At 49.9% G+C, this 22,147-nt stretch overlaps 6 protein-coding genes across 6 annotated transcripts; 5 read left to right on the forward strand and 1 right to left on the reverse strand.

Moving 5' to 3' along the window:
- Positions 1 to 280: 280 nt before the first annotated feature.
- Positions 281 to 1,508, forward strand: T310_1847 (uncharacterized protein; the record flags this gene model as incomplete). The annotated part of the gene is made up of 4 exons (XM_013475274.1): positions 281 to 404; positions 573 to 616; positions 691 to 1,149; positions 1,203 to 1,508. 4 exons carry the CDS (start codon positions 281 to 283, stop codon positions 1,506 to 1,508), a joined length of 933 nt encoding a protein of 310 aa, XP_013330728.1.
- A 359-nt stretch (positions 1,509 to 1,867) lies between these two features.
- On the forward strand, positions 1,868 to 3,182 carry T310_1848 (uncharacterized protein; the record flags this gene model as incomplete). The annotated part of the gene is made up of 4 exons (XM_013475275.1): positions 1,868 to 2,076; positions 2,135 to 2,295; positions 2,359 to 2,650; positions 2,702 to 3,182. 4 exons carry the CDS (start codon positions 1,868 to 1,870, stop codon positions 3,180 to 3,182), a joined length of 1,143 nt encoding a protein of 380 aa, XP_013330729.1.
- A 1,031-nt stretch (positions 3,183 to 4,213) lies between these two features.
- T310_1849 (SacI domain protein) lies at positions 4,214 to 7,258 on the forward strand (the record flags this gene model as incomplete). The annotated part of the gene is made up of 3 exons (XM_013475276.1): positions 4,214 to 4,421; positions 4,537 to 5,273; positions 5,330 to 7,258. 3 exons carry the CDS (start codon positions 4,214 to 4,216, stop codon positions 7,256 to 7,258), a joined length of 2,874 nt encoding a protein of 957 aa, XP_013330730.1.
- A 1,064-nt stretch (positions 7,259 to 8,322) lies between these two features.
- T310_1850 (Importin beta-2 subunit) lies at positions 8,323 to 11,276 on the forward strand (the record flags this gene model as incomplete). The annotated part of the gene is made up of 3 exons (XM_013475277.1): positions 8,323 to 8,424; positions 8,503 to 11,115; positions 11,175 to 11,276. The coding sequence occupies 3 exons, from the start codon at positions 8,323 to 8,325 to the stop codon at positions 11,274 to 11,276; spliced, it is 2,817 nt and encodes a 938-aa protein (XP_013330731.1).
- Positions 11,277 to 14,959: 3,683 nt separating this feature from the next.
- On the reverse strand, positions 14,960 to 18,095 carry T310_1851 (uncharacterized protein; the record flags this gene model as incomplete). The annotated part of the gene is made up of 8 exons (XM_013475278.1): positions 14,960 to 15,073; positions 15,216 to 15,302; positions 15,558 to 16,484; positions 16,843 to 16,974; positions 17,181 to 17,200; positions 17,271 to 17,455; positions 17,558 to 17,723; positions 17,795 to 18,095. 8 exons carry the CDS (start codon positions 18,093 to 18,095, stop codon positions 14,960 to 14,962), a joined length of 1,932 nt encoding a protein of 643 aa, XP_013330732.1.
- Positions 18,096 to 19,756: 1,661 nt separating this feature from the next.
- Positions 19,757 to 21,720, forward strand: T310_1852 (uncharacterized protein; the record flags this gene model as incomplete). Its single annotated transcript, XM_013475279.1, has 4 exons — positions 19,757 to 19,866; positions 19,921 to 20,223; positions 20,278 to 20,598; positions 20,667 to 21,720. The coding sequence occupies 4 exons, from the start codon at positions 19,757 to 19,759 to the stop codon at positions 21,718 to 21,720; spliced, it is 1,788 nt and encodes a 595-aa protein (XP_013330733.1).
- Positions 21,721 to 22,147: the final 427 nt, after the last annotated feature.

Below are 22,147 nucleotides of genomic sequence, written 5' to 3' on the forward strand. Positions count from 1 at the left end.
GGCAGCGTTCCGTGTCCAGGCTATTCACACCAGCTTTCCTCAATTTCCGCATTTTTAGGTTTCTCTTTCTTGTCTTTTTTTCTTTTCTTTTCTTTTTCTTTTTTTTTTCGAGTTGATAAGCTACGCCATGGCGGAGAGATGCGATCGTGCCGGTCGATGAGCGTGTCGGAGTGATTCTGATTGCTTTGCTTTTTTCCCGTTTCTATCCTGCGTCTCTACTGCAGGGCGTACTGTATGTATGTATCTATGTCGGGTAGGAGTTTCCGTTTCTAGGTCCAAAATGTCATCTGTTGTCCCGATCGCATCGGTCTTGCACTATTTATTACGGGGAATTTTTAGAACGGTGATTTTCGAGGCGGAAGTTATCGATAAAATCGATCCACAGGGCAGTGGAGACTATCCACGTAAGTGAGATTTATATTATGCAAGTCATAGTGGGTGGTAGGTCTCTATCTGTCCGGATGGTATTGTGCTGTATGATGATCGAGAAACTGATCTCTGCAGACTCGTCTGCAGTGATACAGTGTTGTTATCTGCTCAATATCGCGAAGGAATGTGACCCCTACCGGTAGGCTGCTGGGTTGGTGCAATGGACCGCTGCACGCAGCAAGAGTGTGTGCGTGTCCAGATCCAAGTCCAAAATAGCAGGCCCTAGCTCGTTAGCGAAGGCATTAATATAATTATTATTAGATCAGGCGACGAGGCGATGCTAAGCTGCTTAAACGGACGATCGCAGGCGTGCCGCGGGATCAGGCGGCGCCCCTGACCGCGACAGCCTATGAGGCCCGGATGCGAGCCGGAATGCCACCTTTGCCTTTTTCGACTCCTGGAGCCGGCCTGCACCTGTCGACCACCTTGCGCCCGGATCTGCCATCCAAATCTCCTATCAACTACTCCCTCCTCGTCCTGTACACACACTGCCCCGTCCAGTGTGTCTGCTTCCCTTCAGCACCTGTTCTTCGCTTCTTCACGCCTCCTCGACGCCACCACCTCGGTCCTTGGCCACTCTCTCCAGGCCCGAGCGCTTCTCCCGTCACTCGTTTGAAACACGCGTCCACCGGAACGAACTTGATCCAGGACCCCACCCATGGTGCGATAGCTCCGGACCCTGGCCAACTCAAGAGTGCCTTCTCATCGTCCACCGAATCTGTGCGCAAGACGGCGACGCATCGTTATCGTTGACCCTGCGCGCAACTTCCCAGTGCTGCAGAACGTGGCTGGCTCACTTCCTGCAAGCCGACCGCACCCTCTCTTCCCAGAATCGCTTCCGCAAGTCGCCGGCCGTTCGGTCGATACACCGTGCCGTCAGTCGCTACACGTCGATCTGTCAATGCAGTCGCTTTTCGTCCCTGGCTGCTAGAGAGATTGCTCCGGACCGAGTCCTCCATCCATTCTTCGCGTCCACAGACCAGTCTCTGCGTTTCCTGCCTGCGGTGCTGTTGGCCACTGTTCGAGTTGGACATATTCGAGAGGCTGGAGCAGTCGGCTCCCGAACAATTACGGGATGATTTCGGACAAGTATGGAATTCTCTGGTCCATTTTTCGCGTTGCAAATCAGTGTCGTGAGAGTATCTGGTCAGGTTGGTCACATGGTCTGACGCTTTGTTTTTGCTAGGTACATTGGGTTGGCGTTAGCCATCCTGTCCACGATGGCTATAGGTATGGCCCCATTGAGTTCCGTCGCTTTCCTCCTCTTTCCCACGTGCATGTCTGACAAGCTTTTTAATAGGAACGAGTTTCGTCATTACAAAAAAGGTCCGTCTCTACCATGTGTCTTCAGCTACGATGACAAGTTTCACGATGCCATTAATCGAACACAGTCGCTGATAAGTTCATAAACAGGGTTTAATGCACGCATCAGAGAATCATGGATTTGCAGGGGACGGGTTTTCATATCTCAAGAGTCCCATATGGTGGGGTGGCATTGGAACTTGTATGTCTGCTGTCAAGGCAACCTTACGACAACAACCTAACTCGTACTACAGTGGCCATTGGTGAAATAGCAAACTTCGCCGCCTATGCCTTTGCACCTGCCATCTTAGTCACACCTTTAGGCGCCCTCAGTGTTTTAATAGGGTATGTGACCGACTACGCCTTTCTATGTTTCCGAATGTCATTGCTGACAAGGAGGCAGTGCTGTTCTCGGCTCCTATTTCTTAAAGGAGAGACTTGGCACCCTCGGAAAACTTGGATGTGCGATGTGCCTCCTTGGTTCTGTCGTGATTGTGCTTCATGCACCTCCTGACAAGCCGGTGGAGACTATCGATCAGATCTTGGAGTTTGTCCTAACGTCAGGTTCGTTCCCAAATAATTTCCTCTCGAGAAAAAAAAAGTTCACTCGGGACTTACGCGTCATAGGATTTCTTTTTTATTGTCTAGCCGTGGCGATCTTTGCGACAGTCATGATTTATCGCGTTGCACCTGTCTACGGAAAGAAGAACCCGCTCATTTACATCTCGATCTGCTCTACCGTTGGCTCCGTTTCGGTTATGTCTGTCAAAGCATTCGGCATCGCATTGAAGCTTACTTTGGGTGGAAACAATCAGTTCACTCATGCTTCGACCTATGTTTTCGCGATTGTAACTTGCTTTTGTATTCTGACTCAGATGAACTACTTCAACAAGGCCTTGAATGAGTTCTCAACCTCAATGTGAGTCCAGGGAACCTGTGTTACTGAAGCCACTGCTGACGATCGGTTCAGAGTCAATCCACTGTATTATGTCACATTCACAACCGCTACGCTGTGTGCTTCTTTCATTCTTTTTAAAGGCTTCAACACCACTGATGCTGTGAGCACAATCTCGCTGCTTTGCGGTTTTCTTGTCATCTTCTCTGGTGTTTACCTCCTTAACCTGTCGCGACACGACCCCGACGGGCGAAAGATGCTGGCTGGAAAGGACGATGAGGACGATGGTGTCCCCACCGACGCAATCGCGAGCTTTTCCACCCGGCGTTCCATGCAAGCGAGGAGAAGTCTTGATCCACATCGGCGAAGTTCCTCCAGTATTGCATTTTTGAACGGCCAAAGCGATCGTGAAGGTCTCATGCGCTCTTACGACGCTGAGAATGGAGTTATCGGTTTAAGCGAATTGAGAGAAGACGATGGAGAGCCCGGGCCAACTCGGAAACGGAGCGAAGATGGGAATGGTACCTTGTACCAACCTAAACAAGATGGCCGATAACTTGGAGGGAAGGGGCATGGCTCCAAATTTGACCAGACATTTTCCTTTTATGATTTTATTCAGCAACATTCTGATACAAGGCAAATCTAACACGCCTCGGTGGACTTTTCCTTACTTTTCTGGATTCTCATTTTCTTAACACCACATGTTCTCAAAACGTTTCTGCATGGAATTGCAAAAGCCGCGGGAGAATTCCAGTGCTCCTATGGGACGGTTACGGATTTTTGATCGGAATGATCAGGTACCCTTGGGATAGGGTCGGTTACGTTGTTGATGTTGGAATACAGGCTGACTCTTCAAGACGCGGGTCAGTATGCATATGCTGGGATATATCTCCTACATGTCGCTTACGCGGAGATGCAACGGCTATTCCATGGGCTGATGGATATTTCTTTCTCCATCTCTTTTCCTTTTCTGTCGGGATTCAGTTTTCTTCTGCTCCTCACTACTACCCGATTTTCTTTGAATCGTTGCGGGTGTCAGGGAGGAATGTATATAGTATCTGTACTGTATTTTATCGTACTGGGGGCAGCTTGGTGCGGTTTAGGCGGTTTCTTAATTGTGCAATTGCTTTCATGGCATTGATTTTGCAGTATATTTGAAGGCAAAGCGGACAAAAGCCACGTGATCTAATTACCTTTCTAGTTGGGGTATCCCAATGTAGACACCCGATATTGGACATTTGCGAGGTAACAGGGCCCAAGTCTGATCGATTCCAGTGAGAGGCATAGAATCGTACTTTTCGTGACTTTGATAAACAGACACGCCTTTAGATGTCTCTTTTGGATGGGATAAATGTTTGCGGAATGTCCTTGCCGCCTGGGGCGCGCGGGGCCACGTGCGATGATGTAGTTAGTAGAGTGGTAAGCAGACCAGGTCGCGACTCGCCTCTGCGGGAACTATCAACATTCTCGACGGTCGCGTGGACATTTGGGCTAGGAAGGGTCGTTGTAAATTGCGCCAGGTGCCAGCTGCATGCTCCAGCTTAGAGTTTGTCCTTGTACCGGGCCAGAAGCAGTGGGAACTGCGCCATGCCTGGTTTGGTGAGGAAACTGGTCATCTTCGCCGCCGTGGATGGACTCATTCTACAACCAAATGGAAATAGACACCGCAACGGCGACAACACACAGTGTCCAATTCAGATCGAATACCGGACGCAGAAGATCTCAGCGCGTCCAGCGACCCCAACGGGGCTTCATGAGAAGAAGAGCGTAGGCTTGGAGGCCTATGGTATTGTCGGTACGCAACTGTCGCCCTTTGCTAATATTAGGAGACAGTGAACCCCCTGCCTAGCAGACTTCCATCTTAGCGGGCATTCCGCAGTTCAGAACTAATAGTAGAGCGATATGTGTAGGGCTCCTGACTGTTGCCTCCTATTCGTTCCTCATCTCCATAACCCAGCGCGAACAGGTCGCGCAAATCTTGGGCAAGCCCATCTACGCGGTAACGAACGTCGCGGTTATCCCCTTATCTTCTCAGGCAGACGCGAGTCGCGCGATACTGCAAGCTCGTGAGAACCTATCTCAGGGAGAGAAAGGGCCGGGAGAGACTGCACCCGACGATGCTTCTTCCCTCAGTGAAGCCGAGACCGATGTCAGCGAGGAAAGCGCAGTGGCCTCCCCAGCAGATGAGACAGATCACGTCGAAGGCAGAAGTGACATAGACAGTGGTATCGCTGAGGATGTCATTGGAAATAAGGGTAGGTATGGGAGGTTTGTGACCAACTGGCTTTCCAGAAAGCGCTGGGGTCCTGCAGGCCCCTTCCTTTCTAGGCCGAAAACCGGCGCAGATGCAGACATGAAGGGTAAAAGCGTAACAGCGGGGGAGAGTTCACAGCCCAGTATTCCAGACGTGAAGGAAGAGGCAGAAGCTACATCCGCGGTTAGAAAGCTCGCATCTGAGGTAGCGGCTGAGACTGCGACAACTCCTGATCAGACCATCGATCTGATGCCTAAACTCCTCCGATATACGAAGCTGCTTTTTTCATCGAGCAACTTCTTCTTTTCCTACGATTATGATCTGACGAGGCGATTTGGCACGCAAGATCCGCGGAGGTCTCATCTACCCCTTCACTGCACCGTGGATCCTCTGGTATGGACCTTTGTGCACCTAATTTCTACTTGGACTCCCGGCTAAGTTTTGCATAGTACTTCTGGAACAGACACTTGATGAAGCCACTGATTGAGCACGTAAATGGCGCCCATGCTTTTGTATTACCTTTGATACAAGGATTCGTTGGGCAGCGTGAGTTCACGGTTGCTTCGTCGGGACAACGATGTGAAGAGGCTCCAAAATCCAATGAGACGGCAGTTGAAAGCCGGATTGTGAGCGAAACACAGCAGGACTCAGTCCCAGACAAGAATGACCACAAACGCAGTTTTCTTCTGACCCTCATCTCTCGACGGTCTATCCAACGTCCCGGACTGCGGTACCTCCGCCGTGGTGTTGACGATGATGGCAACACCGCCAACACTGTAGAGACAGAGCAAATCTTGTCGACGCCATCATGGGACTCGTCGCACAAGGTGTACTCGCTACTTCAGCTGCGCGGGTCGATACCGCTCTACTTTTCTCAATCACCGTACTCCTTCAAGCCCACTCCCGTGCTTCATCACTCGACTGAAACAAATCAATTCGCTTTTAATCAGCATTTTCGAAACCTGAATAGAAGATATGGGAAGATACAGGCGGTCTGTCTTGTCGAAAAGCACGGTGGCGAAGCCAAAATCGGCGAGGCGTATGAGACGTACGCTCGCACTTTGAACGAATCAGGGGGGTTGGATGGCTCTAGTCTAGGCTTCGAGTGGTTTGATTTCCACAGCGAATGCCGTGGGATGAAGTTCGAGAATGTGCGGCGACTTGTAGATAAGCTAGAAAGCACTCTGGATGATTTCGGTGAGACGGTTGTGCAAGGTAACACTATTCTCAAGGAGCAGACGGGAATCGTGCGGACCAACTGCATGGATTGTTTGGATCGTACTGGAGTCGCCCAGTGTGCGTTCGGTCAGAGAGCCTTGGAGCAGGAGCTGAAGAGCGAAGGGTTCGACATCGACCTTCAAGGTGATCCATCCACGCAGTGGTTCAACACTCTGTGGGCTGATAATGGAGACGCGATCTCGAAACAATATTCTTCAACTGCCGCGTTGAAGGGGGACTACACGCGAACAAGGAAGCGGAACTATCGCGGAGCCCTCAACGACTTCGGACTGACGCTGTCCCGGTACTACAATAACATCGTCAGTGACTACTTCTCGCAGGCTTGTATTGACTACTTGCTGGGGAACGTGTCGATCCAGGTCTTTGCGGAATTCCAGGAGGAACTGCAGTCCGCCGATCCCGGGATTTCGGTCCAAAAGCTACGTCAAAATGCTATTGAAACCAGTAGCAGACTCGTGATTGGTGACCAGAGGGAGGAGCTCGTCGGAGGATGGATAATGCTCAGTCCTCGTCAGCCCAATACATTGAGAACCTTACCATTCGAGGAGTCGGTCCTTCTTCTCACCGATGCTGCGGTCTACAACTGCCGATTTGACTGGAACACGGATAAGGTCCTTTCGTTTGAGCGAATCGACCTGCGTTCCATCAGCCAGATTCGTTACGGGACATACATCACATCGACCTTGACCGATGCCCAGACCGACGAACAGCGGAATGTCGGTATGGTCATCGTATACCAAGATGATGAGACCAACGCTCTGCGAGTGAACACCAGGTCTCTCCAGAGCCTGTTCAAACAAGATGTGCAGGACCCACCAGATCCTGGCACCGAGTGGGATCTTTCCTCCTGGCTCAAGCGCACAAGGCGTCCCAAAACTCGATTTATGGCGTTCAAGGCGCCCCCAGTCTCCAATTCAGTGACTGCTAATCATCAGCAGAGTGTCCCAATAAGCGAGCGGGACACTGTTCGGTCGATCTGCCAGGAGATCGAGCGTGCCATGATGTCTGCAGACGGGCGACCTGTCGAGAGCCAGTCGATCATCGAAGAGAAGGAGATTATCTCGTTGGCCGAGGCGAAGAAGAGAACGGGGTATCTGGAGCAGCTTGTCTATGATGTCAAGAAACTGGTTTGGGCATAAAAAGGCGGATTGTTTTTGATGATGTTACGTTTTATAAAGATATAGATGTGTACATGTACAGACATCAATGCATAGTTGGTTGGCCCTTTGAGAACTGGGACTGGCTTGTAGATCCCTAGCAAAAATACATGATTGAACATGATGGTGCCCAACATGTGCATTATTGTTATAGCCAGGTGAGTTGTGTCCATTATTCAGGCCTTTTTCTCTGTAGTATTGATTGACAAGGGCGGTCTGCCACGGTGTGGCACTCCCTTGCTCAGGCGGTCACCAGCCACGCCACCGCGCCGCACTTCGCGCACTCGTCCAAACATTTTCCCTTCCCCTGTCGTTACAGAGATTTTCCAGCGCCCTCAGGCGGCCTCGAGGATCCTCATTTTCCTAGAGCGTTTATTTCTTTTTCTTCTTCAATTTCACCCCCAGTCTAATATTTAATTTTTCTTCTCTTATAAAAACATTTTATTTGTCTTATCCCATTGCACGTCCCCCTGACCACCGCGGCGGGTCACTGTTGGGTCCGAAAAACCCTATTCTGTCCTCCCACATTGGGCGTCGTCGGAGGCGGTCACTCACTCCTATCCACCCTTCACCCCTCCGCCGCAACCTTCGTCACCCAACTCCGCTGCTGTCGGGTTGCGTCCCGGTGCACTATTCATCACAACGCGCGTGTGTTTTGATACCGGACGGTGTCAAGGAGCTGCTGTATCTCCTTCCTGGAATTAGCCCTGTGCTGCGTTGCCACTGGCGGTCCCTGAGAGCTTGGCTGCAGAAAACTGACCCCTGTTCGCGCTGTATACTATAGCGCAACTGTCGCGTCAGTCAAGACTTTCTGTTGAGATTAGCCAGATTCTTTGCCGCAGGTACCGTTGCAGAAATCACATTATTCCGCGTGCACTCTGATCTTGCTCTTTGTCCACCCCTCTTTGCATATCGTTCCTTATCTGTCTATTTGAAGGAGGGGTTCAGGACCGCGTTCGCACAGCTACTGTGCGGGGTTTCCGATTTTCACCTTCCCAGACTTCGGTCCTTTTTTTGACGCCATTTTCCCTTGACAGGTTTCCAAGATGGAGTGGCAACCGCAGGATGAGCCATTGAGGCAGCTGGCCGGCTACCTCAGGGACTCCCTGAATTCATATGACCGTGCGGTCCGGAAACACGCTGAGGAGGTAAAGTCGGACATACCTGCTTCATGTCTTTCCTGGACGAAATGAACTCATAGCTAACTGCTGGTTTCGTATCAACAGATGCTTATCCAGGCCACCGCTAACCCGGATTTTGTCAACTACCTCACATACCTTTTCTGCACCCCTCAGGCCCCTCCAGCAGTGGGCCTGGACCAGAACACCTACAATGTCGTTCGATTTTCCGCCGCCTTGAATATGAAGACCAAAATTCGAGTAGCGTACAACACCATCACGCCGACTAGTCTAGATTACATTCGAAGAGCTACCCTGCTCGGTCTGCGAGACCCGAGCCCTCAGATCCGCAACTCCGCTGGAAGTATCATAACGGAACTTCTGCAGCAGGCAGGATTGCTGGCGTGGCCCGAGGTGCTGCACGAACTTATCACGCTTGTTGGGAACGTATCTGGAGATGTGCCTGTGGTGACCCAAGAGGCAGCCATGTCTGCCCTGTCGAAAGTCTGCGAGGATAACCGAAAGATCCTCGACAAAGACTACGGAGGACAACGCCCTCTGGATGTGATAATTCCACGTTTGATGGATTTCACAGGCAGTGAAAGCCCCACCATCAGGTCGACCGCCCTTGGCACCCTCCAAGTCTTCCTTCCCCTCAAGCCCCAAGCGCTGATATCGTCCTTTGATTCTTTCATGGCGAATCTGTTCCGTCTTGCCAACGACCCCAACACGGACGTGCGGAGAACTGCCTGTCAGGCATTTGGGCAACTGGCTGAGGTGGCACCAGAGCAACTGATTCCTCATATGGAGGACCTGGTGAACTACATGATTATACAGCAGAACAATGGGGAGGATCCTGAACTGGCGCTGGATGCCGCGGAGTTCTGGCTGACGGCCGGTGAGCAGCAGAAGTTACAGCAACCCCTGGGACAACATATCCATAAGATCATCCCACTGCTGCTGAAGAGCATGGTCTACGATGAGGACGATGCCATCCGATTGGCGGGTGAGGAGGATGATGCGGAGCAGGAAGACCGTGCGGAGGACTTGAAGCCTCAATTTGCCAAATCGAAAGGTGCTCGTTTGGAAAGCAAGACGGATGGTGCGGCTAACGGCAAGGCGGCCAATGGAGCAGATGAGGAAGAGGACGAGCTCAGCGAAGGGGAGATTGAGGACGAATCCGACTTAGACGATGATCCCGAGGATGAGTGGACACTCCGCAAATGCTCCGCGGCAGCGTTGGATATTTTCGCCAATGTCTATGGTCGGCCAGTCTTCGAGCTCATCTTACCGTACCTGAAAGAGACCCTTCGGCATGAACAGTGGCCCAACCGGGAAGCAGCTGTTCTCACGCTAGGAGCTGTTGCAGATGGTTGCATGGAAGCTGTCACTCCTCACCTGCCTGAGCTGATTCCTTACCTGATCTCGCTCCTGAACGATGCGCAACCCGTGGTTCGGAAGATCACTTGCTGGTGTTTGGGCAGATACTCTGAGTGGGCATCACATCTCGAAGATCCCGCTCAGAAGGCACAGTACTTTGAGCCCATGATGGAAGGGATCCTTCGCCGGATGCTGGACAACAACAAGAAAGTACAGGAGGCTGCCGCTTCTGCGTTTGCCAGTCTCGAGGAGAAATCAGATTCGAACTTGATCCCTTACTGCGAGCCGATTCTGCGGCAGTTCGTCCAATGCTTTGGCAAGTACAAGGATCGCAACATGTACATCCTCTACGACTGTGTGCAGACTTTGGCTGAGTGCGTCATGGGAGAGCTGGCGAAGCCCGAGCTGGTTAATATTCTGATGCCCGCTCTCATTGACCGCTACAACAAAGTGTCCGACCAGTCTCGGGAACTCTTCCCTCTCTTGGAATGTCTAGGCTACGTTGCCGCCGCATACGGAGATGCGTTCTCGCCGTTTGCCGCTCCGCTGTTCCATAGGTGTATCAAGATCATTTACCAGAATCTGCAGGAATCTATTGCCGCCGCACAGAATGACGCCCTTGACGAGCCGGATAAAGACTTCCTTATCACCAGCCTGGACCTGCTGAGTGCCATTATCCAGGCGATCGATTCGCAAAAGAGTGGCGAGCTTGTGGCAAACGCGCAGCCGCGATTTTTCGATCTGCTGTGCTATTGCATGAACGACCAGAACAATGAAGTCCGTCAGTCGTCGTATGCTCTTCTGGGCGACTGTGCTATTCACATCTTCCCTCAACTCCAACCTTTCATTCCGAATATCATGCCAAGCCTGATCAAGCAGCTTGACTTGGATTTGATTCCGGACGAGTCACCACAGACTGGGTTCAGCGTGCTCAACAATGCTTGTTGGTCTTGCGGAGAGATTGCTGTGAACGAAAAGGCCGATTTGTCGCCTTGGCTGGACAAGTTGTATCCAGCGCTGTTGACTATTGTCAGCAACGAGGAAGTTATTGATTCGGTCAACGAGAATGCTGCCGTGGCTCTGGGCCGTCTTGGCATAGGATGCTCTGAGCAGCTTGCACCACACCTGCAGGAGTACGCGGGCGTGTTCCTGAAGTCAATGGCGAAGATCGACTTTACTCGCGAAAAGGCGACTGCCTTCCTCGGATTCAACCGAGTTGTGATGAGGAATCCACAAGCGATGGAGGCGTGCCTCGGCGACTATTTCCAGAGCATCGCCACCTTCCCCCAGAAGTCGCTTAACCAGGAGGAGCATCGTGATATCCAGCAATCTTTCCAACAGGTGAGTATTCCCTATTTTACAGGACTTCTCGGATGTAAGCTGACTGATTCTGTTCAAAGGTTCTGCAAGGTTACAAGGAGTTGATACCCAGCTTTGACTCTTTCCTTTCTCAGCTTCCGGCTCCTGTTACCCAGAAGCTTCGTTCTGCTTACCAAATTTAAAGGTCATAACTCATAAGTGTCTTGTTTCGCCATTTAGCCAGTGGATAATTACAGAGACATCATCCTAAGTCTCACGCATATGCATGACCAAACGTGCCCTCCGACATTCTCGTGTGAGCTCATTCCTTTTTGACCTCTTGATACCTTCCTTCTCTTCTACCCTTCTCTTCCTTGACGGGTTTAGCTTTCATGTGATTAGTTTAGCGGACCCTCATGTCGTAAACTTTATATCCTCTTCTTTTTCTTTTCCTGGAAATATGCTTCTTCTATTCTATCTTTTACTTTTACGCTATTGATGCTCTCCATCGTATGATATGAACGACTGTCTTAACGTTTTGTTCCTTGACAGATAGGGAACAGAAATAAAAAGCTAATATGATGATGGATCGAATGAGGTGTGGGATATGGATGGGCTTCTTCTTATTATTTCTTTCCAATATTTTGGCATTTCCGATGGAGTGGGTAAACTGCATGCGATTTCTTTTTTTTTTCCTCCCCTTTTCTTTTTTCTTCTTTTCCGTCATGATATTTTCGACGCCGATCCATCCATCGATCAACGCATGCATGCATGAAGACCATTCTCGACCAATTTTTTTTGGTAGAGAATATTGCATCTATCTTGTTGCTGCTGATTACCCATGCCTTCTTGCCTTTTCCTTTACTGCATTAGATAGACAGACAAACAGACAGACAAGACATAGTGACTGACTGAGTTGCCTGGGTCCAGGCAGATAGTCAATGAACGAGCTTATCTCTTCACGTACTTGTCAAGGATATATATATCCGAAAGGATACCACCTAAGTCAGTAAAAGAAACTAGATTTTATTATTTTTTTTAGCACCCTTTACATTTTCCTTTACATTATTTCTCAAGCCTGAGGGGAATAGATATATTTAGTACCAGGTATTTGAATTATACACGTCCTGCTGCTCTGGTCATTGATATATATATATATATTCGCAGAATTTCTCTCGACGAAGATCCCGAATCGAATCCTGCTACTCTGAGTATATATAATAATTAGCTACTATGTACCGAGTTGGATATGAATGATTAATTGATTTATATTATATGATTTATACAATTTTTTTTACTCTTTTTTTTAACCTCTTCTATGCTTCTCTGAGGGGAGGGGGCTTCCCTTTTGTAATGATAAGCCTGCCCTTTTTTACGTCTTCCTTTCCGAGTTGTTCACTTGGTTTTGGTTTTGTCAATGCTTAATGCAGTATGGCATTGCTATGAAGGATGAGCCATGAGATGATGATGATGGAGGAAGGATCCTCCGACTACGTACAGTACAGTACACGAAATGGAATATCCGTAACGCGCCCAGCCCGAGTCACTAACATCCCATGTGATTGGCATTAGGTAGATCCTCCATACTCCCCATCGGGCATAAGGTAGGTACCTACTTCCGTCAAGGTGCAAGGTTGTACCGCGATAGTTTCTATCGGCAACTCATCTCATTCATTCATGGGACATATGTGCCATGGCTGGCATTCTGCCTGCTTCCCTATCTATCTACCTACCTACCTACGAGGCTAGCTAGGTATGTATATACTCTACGAGACGTCTCATCTCTCCTGCCCCTTTTCTTCCCTTCTTTTTCCACACTTTTTTTTTTCAAGCGAATATTAATACAAGTTCCTTATTAAATATTATTACTCGTTACGGAAGGTAGGGAGGTAGATACCTTACGTACTGTACGTAAGCACAACCCAAACCTGGGAATCTAATCTAAACTACCCAGGTACGTAACCTGCGCCCCCGATATTGATTAAAAATCAATTTATTATTAATTATTAATCCTAATTGTATTCAGCCAGCCAGCCAGCCGCAACACGTGCGATGGACATTCCTTACCTTTTGCTTTTTGCTTTCTACTTTTGCTTTTGTTATAAAGTTCTCTCTCTCTCTCTCTCTCTCCTTTTTTTTTCAGTTTAGATGTTTTTTTTCCTATACGGAGTACGGAGTACGGAATACGAAGTATTATTGATAGGTGTTTGATATGCATGCTTATTCGAGAAGTCAGGAGCTAGATTCAGGATAGGTAGGGGCTGGACAGGGTAGTGTATGGTAGGGCTGAAGATAGTAAACGATTAGTCACAACTACGTGGACATGGAGGGTGAGATTCTGTTTTTTTTTTTGACTCCTCGAGGTTACTATCATGTTCGATTTTCTACGTGTAGTTTGATGGATGGTAATGAACATGACGGATTTCGGTTAAATTGAATAGATATATATAATCTCCACCATGTACTCTATTATATGTACTGTATGGTGCAGAGAGACGCTTCTTGTCTCCCTGCAACTTGCTCTCCAAGGTTATTGAATTCCTGGATAGTAGTAGAGGTGTTATAGAAAAAAGAAGTGTCTCTACTATATTCTTACTCTGCACTCTGCCATCAGCTGACAGTGTCTATATCTGCTGTTAGCAGTCTTTCCCTTCTTGTTCTATTCTATATGCAGCTTCTCTACGGCGTAGATTCCAGCTGGACTAGTGCAAATTAGGCTCTCCTTTCCTGAATATGCAATTAGCTGGATACGGACGACGGAGCATTTCATCCTCCGAACCTATCAGGGGTACGTACGTACGGTAGGTAAATTCCAGTCCCAGCACCTCAGCGTTGGGGAAGCCGTTGCGACGCTAGCCACGGAGCAGGTCCGTAGGCGGCCCTGGCAATAGCACGCTAGGCGGGGCGCAGGAGAGATTCCAGGTAGGTTAATCGAGATATTGACCTGCCCGGTCTGCTTTTCTTGACCCATGAGAGGTCACCACAAGCGAGAAACGTCCTATAAGGTTCCACCGCGTTGCAGGGCTTGCACTATATTAGCCCGCTGCAGCCACCTCGACCATGCTCCAGAAACCGTTAGTGCGGGTGTACTCCATATGGACTATGGAGTTGTGTAGGATGTTGTCGACGACTCGATGGAACTTGAAAGTTGAAGGTATATACATATGTATCATTCAAGGGGCTGACAGCTGACTAGTCCTGTTTGAGTGCCCGACTCTGCACAGACTTTCGTTCTTCAGTCTTATTCGAAGTTGGGACGCTTGTTATGCTTACCTGGTCACGTTGAGAACGCCATGTTTGTGAACTGGGGCTGACAGGGGCTTGGTTCCCAGGCTCGTGCGCTTGGACTTTTCCAGAAGCTCTCAAGTTCAAAGTAAAAAGATTGATTCGACGGGCTGACGCCGCTCTTGGCCCCCCACAAACCCTCAGATAATACCTGTCCGGACGACCAGACCCGGCCACTCGATAGGCTGCCTGCTGGCCTCCTTTTTGAGGCTCTTCTCTTCCTCCCATCTCATTTCCGCTCGTCCGCAGGGGTCCGTATGGAATGGTCATTTCTGGATCCTCTCTCTGGGGCCCTTTCTGAGTCTCGACTCCTGGTGGAAGGTGGGGGTTCAAGCTGGTCGTTTTCCAGCTGAAAGCTACGTTGAAGTAAACACAGGTAGGCACATATGTAGGCGCTTAGGTATCAGCATCGAGTCCCTTTCTGGGCCTAGCCTCTCGTCATCGTCCATCATAATGACTAATAACGTTATCCTGACTTCCACTCGAGCACTCAGTAAACGTAGGTACCTGGTGGATGGATCCATTGTGGATCAATGTACTGTACTCTGTAGGCGTGTGCCTCGTGGACGGTGGACGACTTGGGCGAGAAGGGTTTATTTCTTCAGTACGGAGTACAGTGTATACCATTAGCCATCCCTGATCGTGACCCCATTTGTATGGTTTGCACTCGACTTTTCGCAGATGGCTTGAAATGCCCAGAGTGGTAATTAGTTCCCTGTAATCTGTATCATATCACACTCCCAATTCCAGGAAATTGGGTATGGCCCCCATGTTGCTGAATCTCTCTCAATACCGCTCTAATGAGCATGTTCAGCTGAACAGTGTCACTTCATTTCGGCGCGATGGCATGAACCCACCGACGTGGGCGGTTGATCATGCGGCTCAAATTGACAGTACACTGGTCGATCCCAATCAAATTCGATGTCGACAGCTGCTTCATCGACCTGTATTGGGCCGCCGTTAGTGTACCCACAGGTGACAGGGTGCTGGTCTGATGATGATCAACGCCGTCGGTTTCAAACGGTTGATCATTGGTATCATCAGACGTGGGATGCCCTTTTCATCATTGTTTGTATTGTTTGTAGTCCAAACGCCGTATACTATCTTTGACTACGGATTTTAGGACCATCTGCCTGGAATCGCGATGATGAATGGCTGGCTGCTTAGGCTAGTCGTGCTTTTTCCGTTCTTGCGCTTACCTTATCGGGCATCATCTCGCGATAAGCGACGCTAACAAACCAAGCAGCACTCGGATTGCCCAATGACACACAAGATGCATCCCCAGAGAGACTGTCAGATGCGGAGAATGGCCGGCCTACGACCATTGGATGCCAGGGGCACCCGATCAGGCATCCTGGACCACCGGGTACAGTACCCGCTCCAGGACAGGAACTCTTAGTGCTATCCGCCAGACTGGGAGATCTGAATAAAGCCCTTGCTAGCTCCGACACCACCTGCTCTGGCCCCACCTGCACTGTTTTTCCGTTGTTCTCAGCTCTGATGGTGACTCTTTGCTGCCTATCGGGGAAAGAAACCGTTGGCCGGAAGATTAACGGCATCCCGGAAGTTCCGGGGCTGGCCGTTCTGATTCTCCAGTATTCAGGGTTAGCGCCCGAACTGATCTGGCAGATGTGGATGCGTGCCTGGACTCTGGAGTCAGGGGCCAAGACACAGGCATTATGGCAGAGCTCATTGCACTTAGGCTTGGAGAATCTCACCGCAGGCTTTATGAGGTACTGGAGGGTCAAAAGATCAGCATCAACGAATAACAAAACGGGGAGAGAAATTACTTGTAGGCGCTCTTCTGTTACTTGCACCGTGATATCAAGACCGAAGTGGCTGCTGTTCTTCTCAGTCTGTCTGCGAGATTCGCAGAAGAGAAAGCTGTGAAACAGTGGAAGTGGCATAGCTTTGACTGATAAAGGAAGGTGGAAACGTGCACCAGCTGTTCTGGATTGGGAAGTCGCTTGCAGCTGGATGGTTGGCCAGTCGCGACGACTTGACCCCACCCACGATCTCCAAACAGTCATTCTTAATTCTACTACTGCGTACTTCGCCTCAACGAGCGCAGGCCCTTCCCTTGGGTGACTCATCTGGGAATCACTTTTCTCGGTTTGGAAACCCTCCTAGGTACAGAGGCCTAGCGCCATTGAAGAATGCCTTTCCTACGAATCTACGATACACCAACACTATACCAAGCCTGTCTATCTAGACTAGACACCATCGCCGACACAAATGAGGCCTTCATCAGCGGAGGAGAGTCTTGACAACAGAAACAAGACGTTACAACGTGACTTGGCCCTGGTCGTGAGGCGTCACGGGTATTTTGATTGAAACTAGCAAAGCAATAACGCTGGTGTAAAAATTGCTAACGTTTACGATAGAGCCAAGAGGAACCAAATGCGCCTTCAACGTCTATGATGAATACACGTGGGCTTCATTGCAGGTCTCTAAGTTGAGAAGCGTTCTCGAAATAAACACTACCAGCTTAGTGGTGGACGCAGAACACATAGCCTTGCGTTGTGGACAGCTCATCAACACGTCACGAACATTCTTTCCCCTGAAGTCGACGACCCCTCGAGGGACCAGAGACCGTGGAGGGCTGGCCCCCATTATCTGCATAGAAAGAGAATTCCAGACTATGGAGACAGGGCTTCAGCTGAAGCTCTCATATCGATCAAGTTTAGGCAACCGTTGAATATTTATGACCAAATTTTTGGATTCCATGTCTGCTGATAGCGACGAAAATTAATAGCACAGCGCTATCGCACTCCTGCAAAGATTGCAAATCCTACTTTGTAAGTACACCGTGAGAACCTTACCTTGTAGTTAAATGCAGAAACTACTCCAATTCAGGTAGGTGCCTACCGTTTGCAAAAAGCAACCTTGATCTAAATTAGCCCAGGTCTAACTCTGTTCGGCATGGATAGAGGACCAGGCTACATAGGGCGCAGAGGGCCCCGCAGGCCATGCGGCCACGTTGAGACACAATGGCAGGGATGCGGTTTGAGCCACATGCTGATTCGTGCTCGCAGCGGAGTCCTGGAATGTGGCTGCTGCTGCTGCCTGCATGCCGTAAGTATCCTTGGCCCTTGGGCTGGTGTAATTAGTTAATCACCATTTTGACAAGAACTGGCTCAAAGGAATCAGCCTGGCAGTGCGCCTTGTAAGTCATGATTATTCTCCCTCATTAACCTACCAGCTGGAAGACAGACTAGCTGGTGGGACACTTTTAGACCCATGAACGTGTCCGCTAATTTCCAAGCCAGTCTTGAATGGGTATGATTTCTTTTTCGCAGACGGGACGTTCAGCCCGCTGGCCAAGCCGCCATATGGGATTGTCCCCGGCACGTCATTGCATGTTTCTGGAATTAGGTGTATGCAAGTTTCGGAAATGTCATTGCGCTTGCTGCCAAGAGCTGAACCTCAAACTTACTCCGGACTGGAGAATGGCCCGGTGGCCGCTTGGCAGAGGCAGAGGCTGGAGTCTGATGGTTGTCTGTATCCATCTGACTGTCAGATGAATCTATCAAAATCAGGGGATCATACAGGAAATCTATTGCAATGATCTCCTTGCTCTGTGAATATACCGATGATAGCAAGGTTGATGCTGCAACACGATTAAGTCGACCTGCTCTATCTTGATAGAGCACGTTGAACGCAAGCAGCCAGCATACGGAGAACGGTGTAGCTATTATTTGCCCCAGGCATTCATTGTACTGCGCCTCATCTCTCATCAAGGCTGCCAAGCGCCCGTCGGCATGGATCACAGAGGAGTAAAGTTAAGCTCAGAATGAGTTCAAAGCGTTGATTGCACCCTGACGCGGTTTCTGGCGATTGGCAGGTCATTCGGGGGCTGAACGGAGCATATTTGCGTCCGATGGCTGATAGGAGGCGTTCTTCAGAGAGCCCAACGCCAAAACCTCGTCCTATGATATCTGTCTACAGGGTTTTGAGGGATGTCGAGACTGCGAAACAATGGGCAGAGGGGAACTTCTTCTTTCCTTTAAGGATGATTTCGATCTACCTGTGTTTTGAAGCGCATCTCTACATAGAAGCCCCTGGATCAGTTTTCCCTTTCGAGATGATGTATTCAGTCCCCGATGTCGTGGGCTGTGCTGCTCCAGAGGTGGAGCCACACTAAACATGGGCCGATCCGTCAATCAATCACGGCCGGTTCCTTTGGGATCCTCGATCTTCATTCTCTGGCACGGACGGGCCCATGACCCACCATCCAGCCGTGCGTGCTCGATGCGCTACTGCAAGCGCTTAGGGTCATCCCGCGCCCAGAAATTCCCAAGCCAGTAGTCGGTCGAGGCCTGGCAGGCCCTGAATGGACCCTACAGCATTAGCCTACTTTGCGAAACGGTGACATGGTTAAGGGTCTTGGATCGAGATTTGTCGGGTCCCGCTAGGCCAGTCATGGCTTCCTTTCTGCCTAATGCGGCCGCTAAGCCGCAGCTCATCCTCGTCCTCGCGTGGAAGAAGAATCCACAAGCTACAACCTTGCCTCCTTTGGAACGTCCATGCGTCAGTAGTCGCGCGATGTCTCTGGAACGCCTATCACGCGCCTGTTGCTGGCGTCCAGGATAGCACCTGCCAGAAATGCAGACCGTTCCAAATGGCCTCGACAAGACGCAGAAGCTGAAGAACGCAGGGTGCCAATCTAGGCCTACCCGAAACGCCCAGATTCTCAACTGACGGCCTCCACAAGTTAAGAACAAGATCCGTTAGGGAGACTCATGGCGAGCTAATTAGTCGATCCACTAATAATAGATTGCATGTCCGGGGAACCAGCTCCTCCCCCCCGGCGTGGCGGGTGGATGTCTCGACCATCATGCAGCCGCTCCATCGTTTGGATCAACTGCCTCCAAGCTTCTTAAGCAGTAACAGCCGCCTCTTCATCCAAACCATCAGCTGAACTGCGAGCCTGTCTTGGTTGCGCTGCCTTGCTTACCTGCGCCATTCCCGCCCCATCGCAACAGTTGCAGCAGACAACGATCCCCGCGGATTTCACACGTTTGTTCTCGTATTACAAACACGTGTTGCACTGGTCCTTGCATACGAAGTACGACAGCCGGATCTTCCTGCCTTTTGCAGCGGAATTCCCTACCTGCCAAGGATTCCAAATTTGGTCTCGTCTTCAGGGACTCAGCACTATGTGATTGGGGCTTGATGAATAAGGGAGGACCTCTTGTGTCATAGCACCGATTATTTTCTTGATATAACCCCTGTGAATTCCGACGTGGTTTGTGGTACACTTGATCCAAAGTCTCCATTGATTGAGGACTCCTCAATTTAGAGCCTGAGCTTGATTTGTGTGTCGTTAGCTTTTCTCGTCGAAGACTCGTTCTTCCTACTGCGTTGTTTGTCTTTTGTTTTCTGAGAAGACAAAACAATGGCGGGACCAGGTGGTGGACCTCCACGCAAGAGTCATACCAAGTCCAGGAACGGTTGTAGGACATGCAAGAAAAGGCATATTCGATGTGACGAGACCTTCCCTCAATGGTACTGGTTTCTGGGTCATTCTTTCAGTTTGCGGAAACTGACGGATTGCTATAGCCGAAATTGCACCAAGCACAACTGTCGATGTGACTATATGGATGTGGCAGCCGCCAGAGAAGACGCGAACCGGAGTCCTGGAACGCCTAATCTAATGATGACTCCAGAAATTGAGATGGAAATCGAGAACTGGCGCCGGACCGGCATCCCTCCATTTCCCGAGTTGTCCCAATGCCCTCAAAACAACTGGTACCAGTTCTCTCGGACTGATCTTCGTCTCATCCATCACATTGCCGGACTCTCCATCGACTTTCACCGCCGAGGTTTGAATAACAGCACCATTTGGGCCCCTAAAATGCCATGGTAAGGGTCTCCTGATCGATTACATATTCTTGGTATTTACGTATTGGTTCCCAGCTTCCTCGCCATCGCTATGTCGAGTCATTTTGTGATGAGTTCGATTCTGGCATTTTCAGCATGTCATCTAGCGTACATGACTGGAAGCAAAGAGACGGAGAATTTGTTCTATCATCATCGAGTGGTGGCAATTAAGGGCTTGCAGAAGGCAATTAGCTCATTCTCCAAAGAAAACTGCGATGCGATTCTGGCTGCGTCAATGCTGTTGTCCTGGCAAACTACGGAGTGGTTAGTACATATGACCTCCGAAGTGAAAGGCCATCCTATTTTAACGCACGCATCAGGAGGTCGTGGGCATCTCTACAGAAAGGTCTCTCATCGGTAAGGCTGCCGCATGGGGTTACTATGTATAATGGAAAGAGCATTTTCTAACGCATAAATTTGGTTAGGTCCTGGACGCAATGCACCCTTCTTGGAAGGAAGCGTCCGAACTTGCACACTTTCTGGGGGGGTCAAAGAGCCTTTCGCACTCTGGGAGTTGCAATGACTCCAGGATACCTTGGGACCGCTAGTCGGTTTCAAGATAATCTAGAAAGAATTGACGGTGCCCTTGCAGACCTTCACACTACCTGGGAACGCGTTCAACACAATGGGGAATATTCAAGCAAAATTACGGATCTTCTGGGTTTCGTTCAGAAGTTGCGCAACGATTTGCCGATCGAGTCACCGGAAAAGGCCTTTGAGAGACTGCAGCCCCTGCGAATGTGGCTGTTCTGGCTACCAACCAAGATGCTTCGTGGTGGAGAGGCCGATATTTCTGCGTTGGCCGTCTTGGCCCAGTTCTTTGGAACGGCCTTGGTCCTTGAACCCATCTTCCCGGAGATTGAAGGCTCATATCTTGGTTCCATGGCCGTTGCTCCTCTTGAGGACATCGACAGAATTGTTTTGTCAAGGAATGCAACACATCCTTACGTACCTGAAGTCCAATTGGCCGCCAGTATCATGGACTTCCCTCGCCGTGTCCTCGCCGATTACAAAAGTCGTGTTCAGTGGGGCCAACAATTTCGACCGATGGATCACTTGATTGCAACTCCACCAAGCCCATATCATGGCTTTACCGATATACCTTTTGCCACTTCTTCACCGTCTACAACCTCCTCCACCTATACGGCGTACACATCCTCCATTCACTCACCCCCGGTACTCGCCACCCCGGACTCGCCTTTCCAGCCGCCAAACCTCTATGCTCATCGTCCCAGCTTCTCTCATTTATATGCCAGTTCTCCCTTACCCTCGGATCATGGGGACGATGCAGCCAGCCTATCCGACTACAGCCAACCTGGAACTCTTGCACATTCGCCCGCTTTTTCGGCACCATATGTAGATGATTTGCCTGGCGGAGGTTTTACCGGGCCGGATGGGTCAGCTGGACTGGGCATGGGCCTCCTGCATGAGTCACCCATGATGCCTCAAGGGTCGGTTGCTCCTGAACTCTGGACATGATATGAAACCCCAGTCTTACAGAATGACGCGTTTTCTTTCTTGCAAGATTGTGGGCTGAGTTCTTCTAGCGTTCCACCACTGCGTGGAAGCTCCAGGGTTGCTGTGCCTGCGCGGCAAAGTCGGTCCTTTCCAGACAGTGGACCGTACATGTGAACCCGAAGAGGTCTGACGTCGCCTAGATCAAACCTCTACCAGATGGCACAGTTGCCGTCTGTGTTTCGTCTCTGCACGCTTTAGTTTACAGCGATTTGCCAGGCTGGTGGCTAGATTATCCTTAAATTCACCAGGGTCTGCGACGGACTAGTGAATCGTACAATAAAAGGTATGGTTATGGGAGATACCCACAGATGTCGTTTTGTGATGCTTCTGGCTTTTGTTTTTATCTACAATATACGTTGGATGGTTACGAGTCTAGGATGGGTTATTT

Source organism: Rasamsonia emersonii, assembly GCF_000968595.1.
Source record: "Rasamsonia emersonii CBS 393.64 chromosome Unknown ctg1118621760004, whole genome shotgun sequence".
NCBI lineage: Eukaryota > Fungi > Ascomycota > Eurotiomycetes > Eurotiales > Trichocomaceae > Rasamsonia > Rasamsonia emersonii.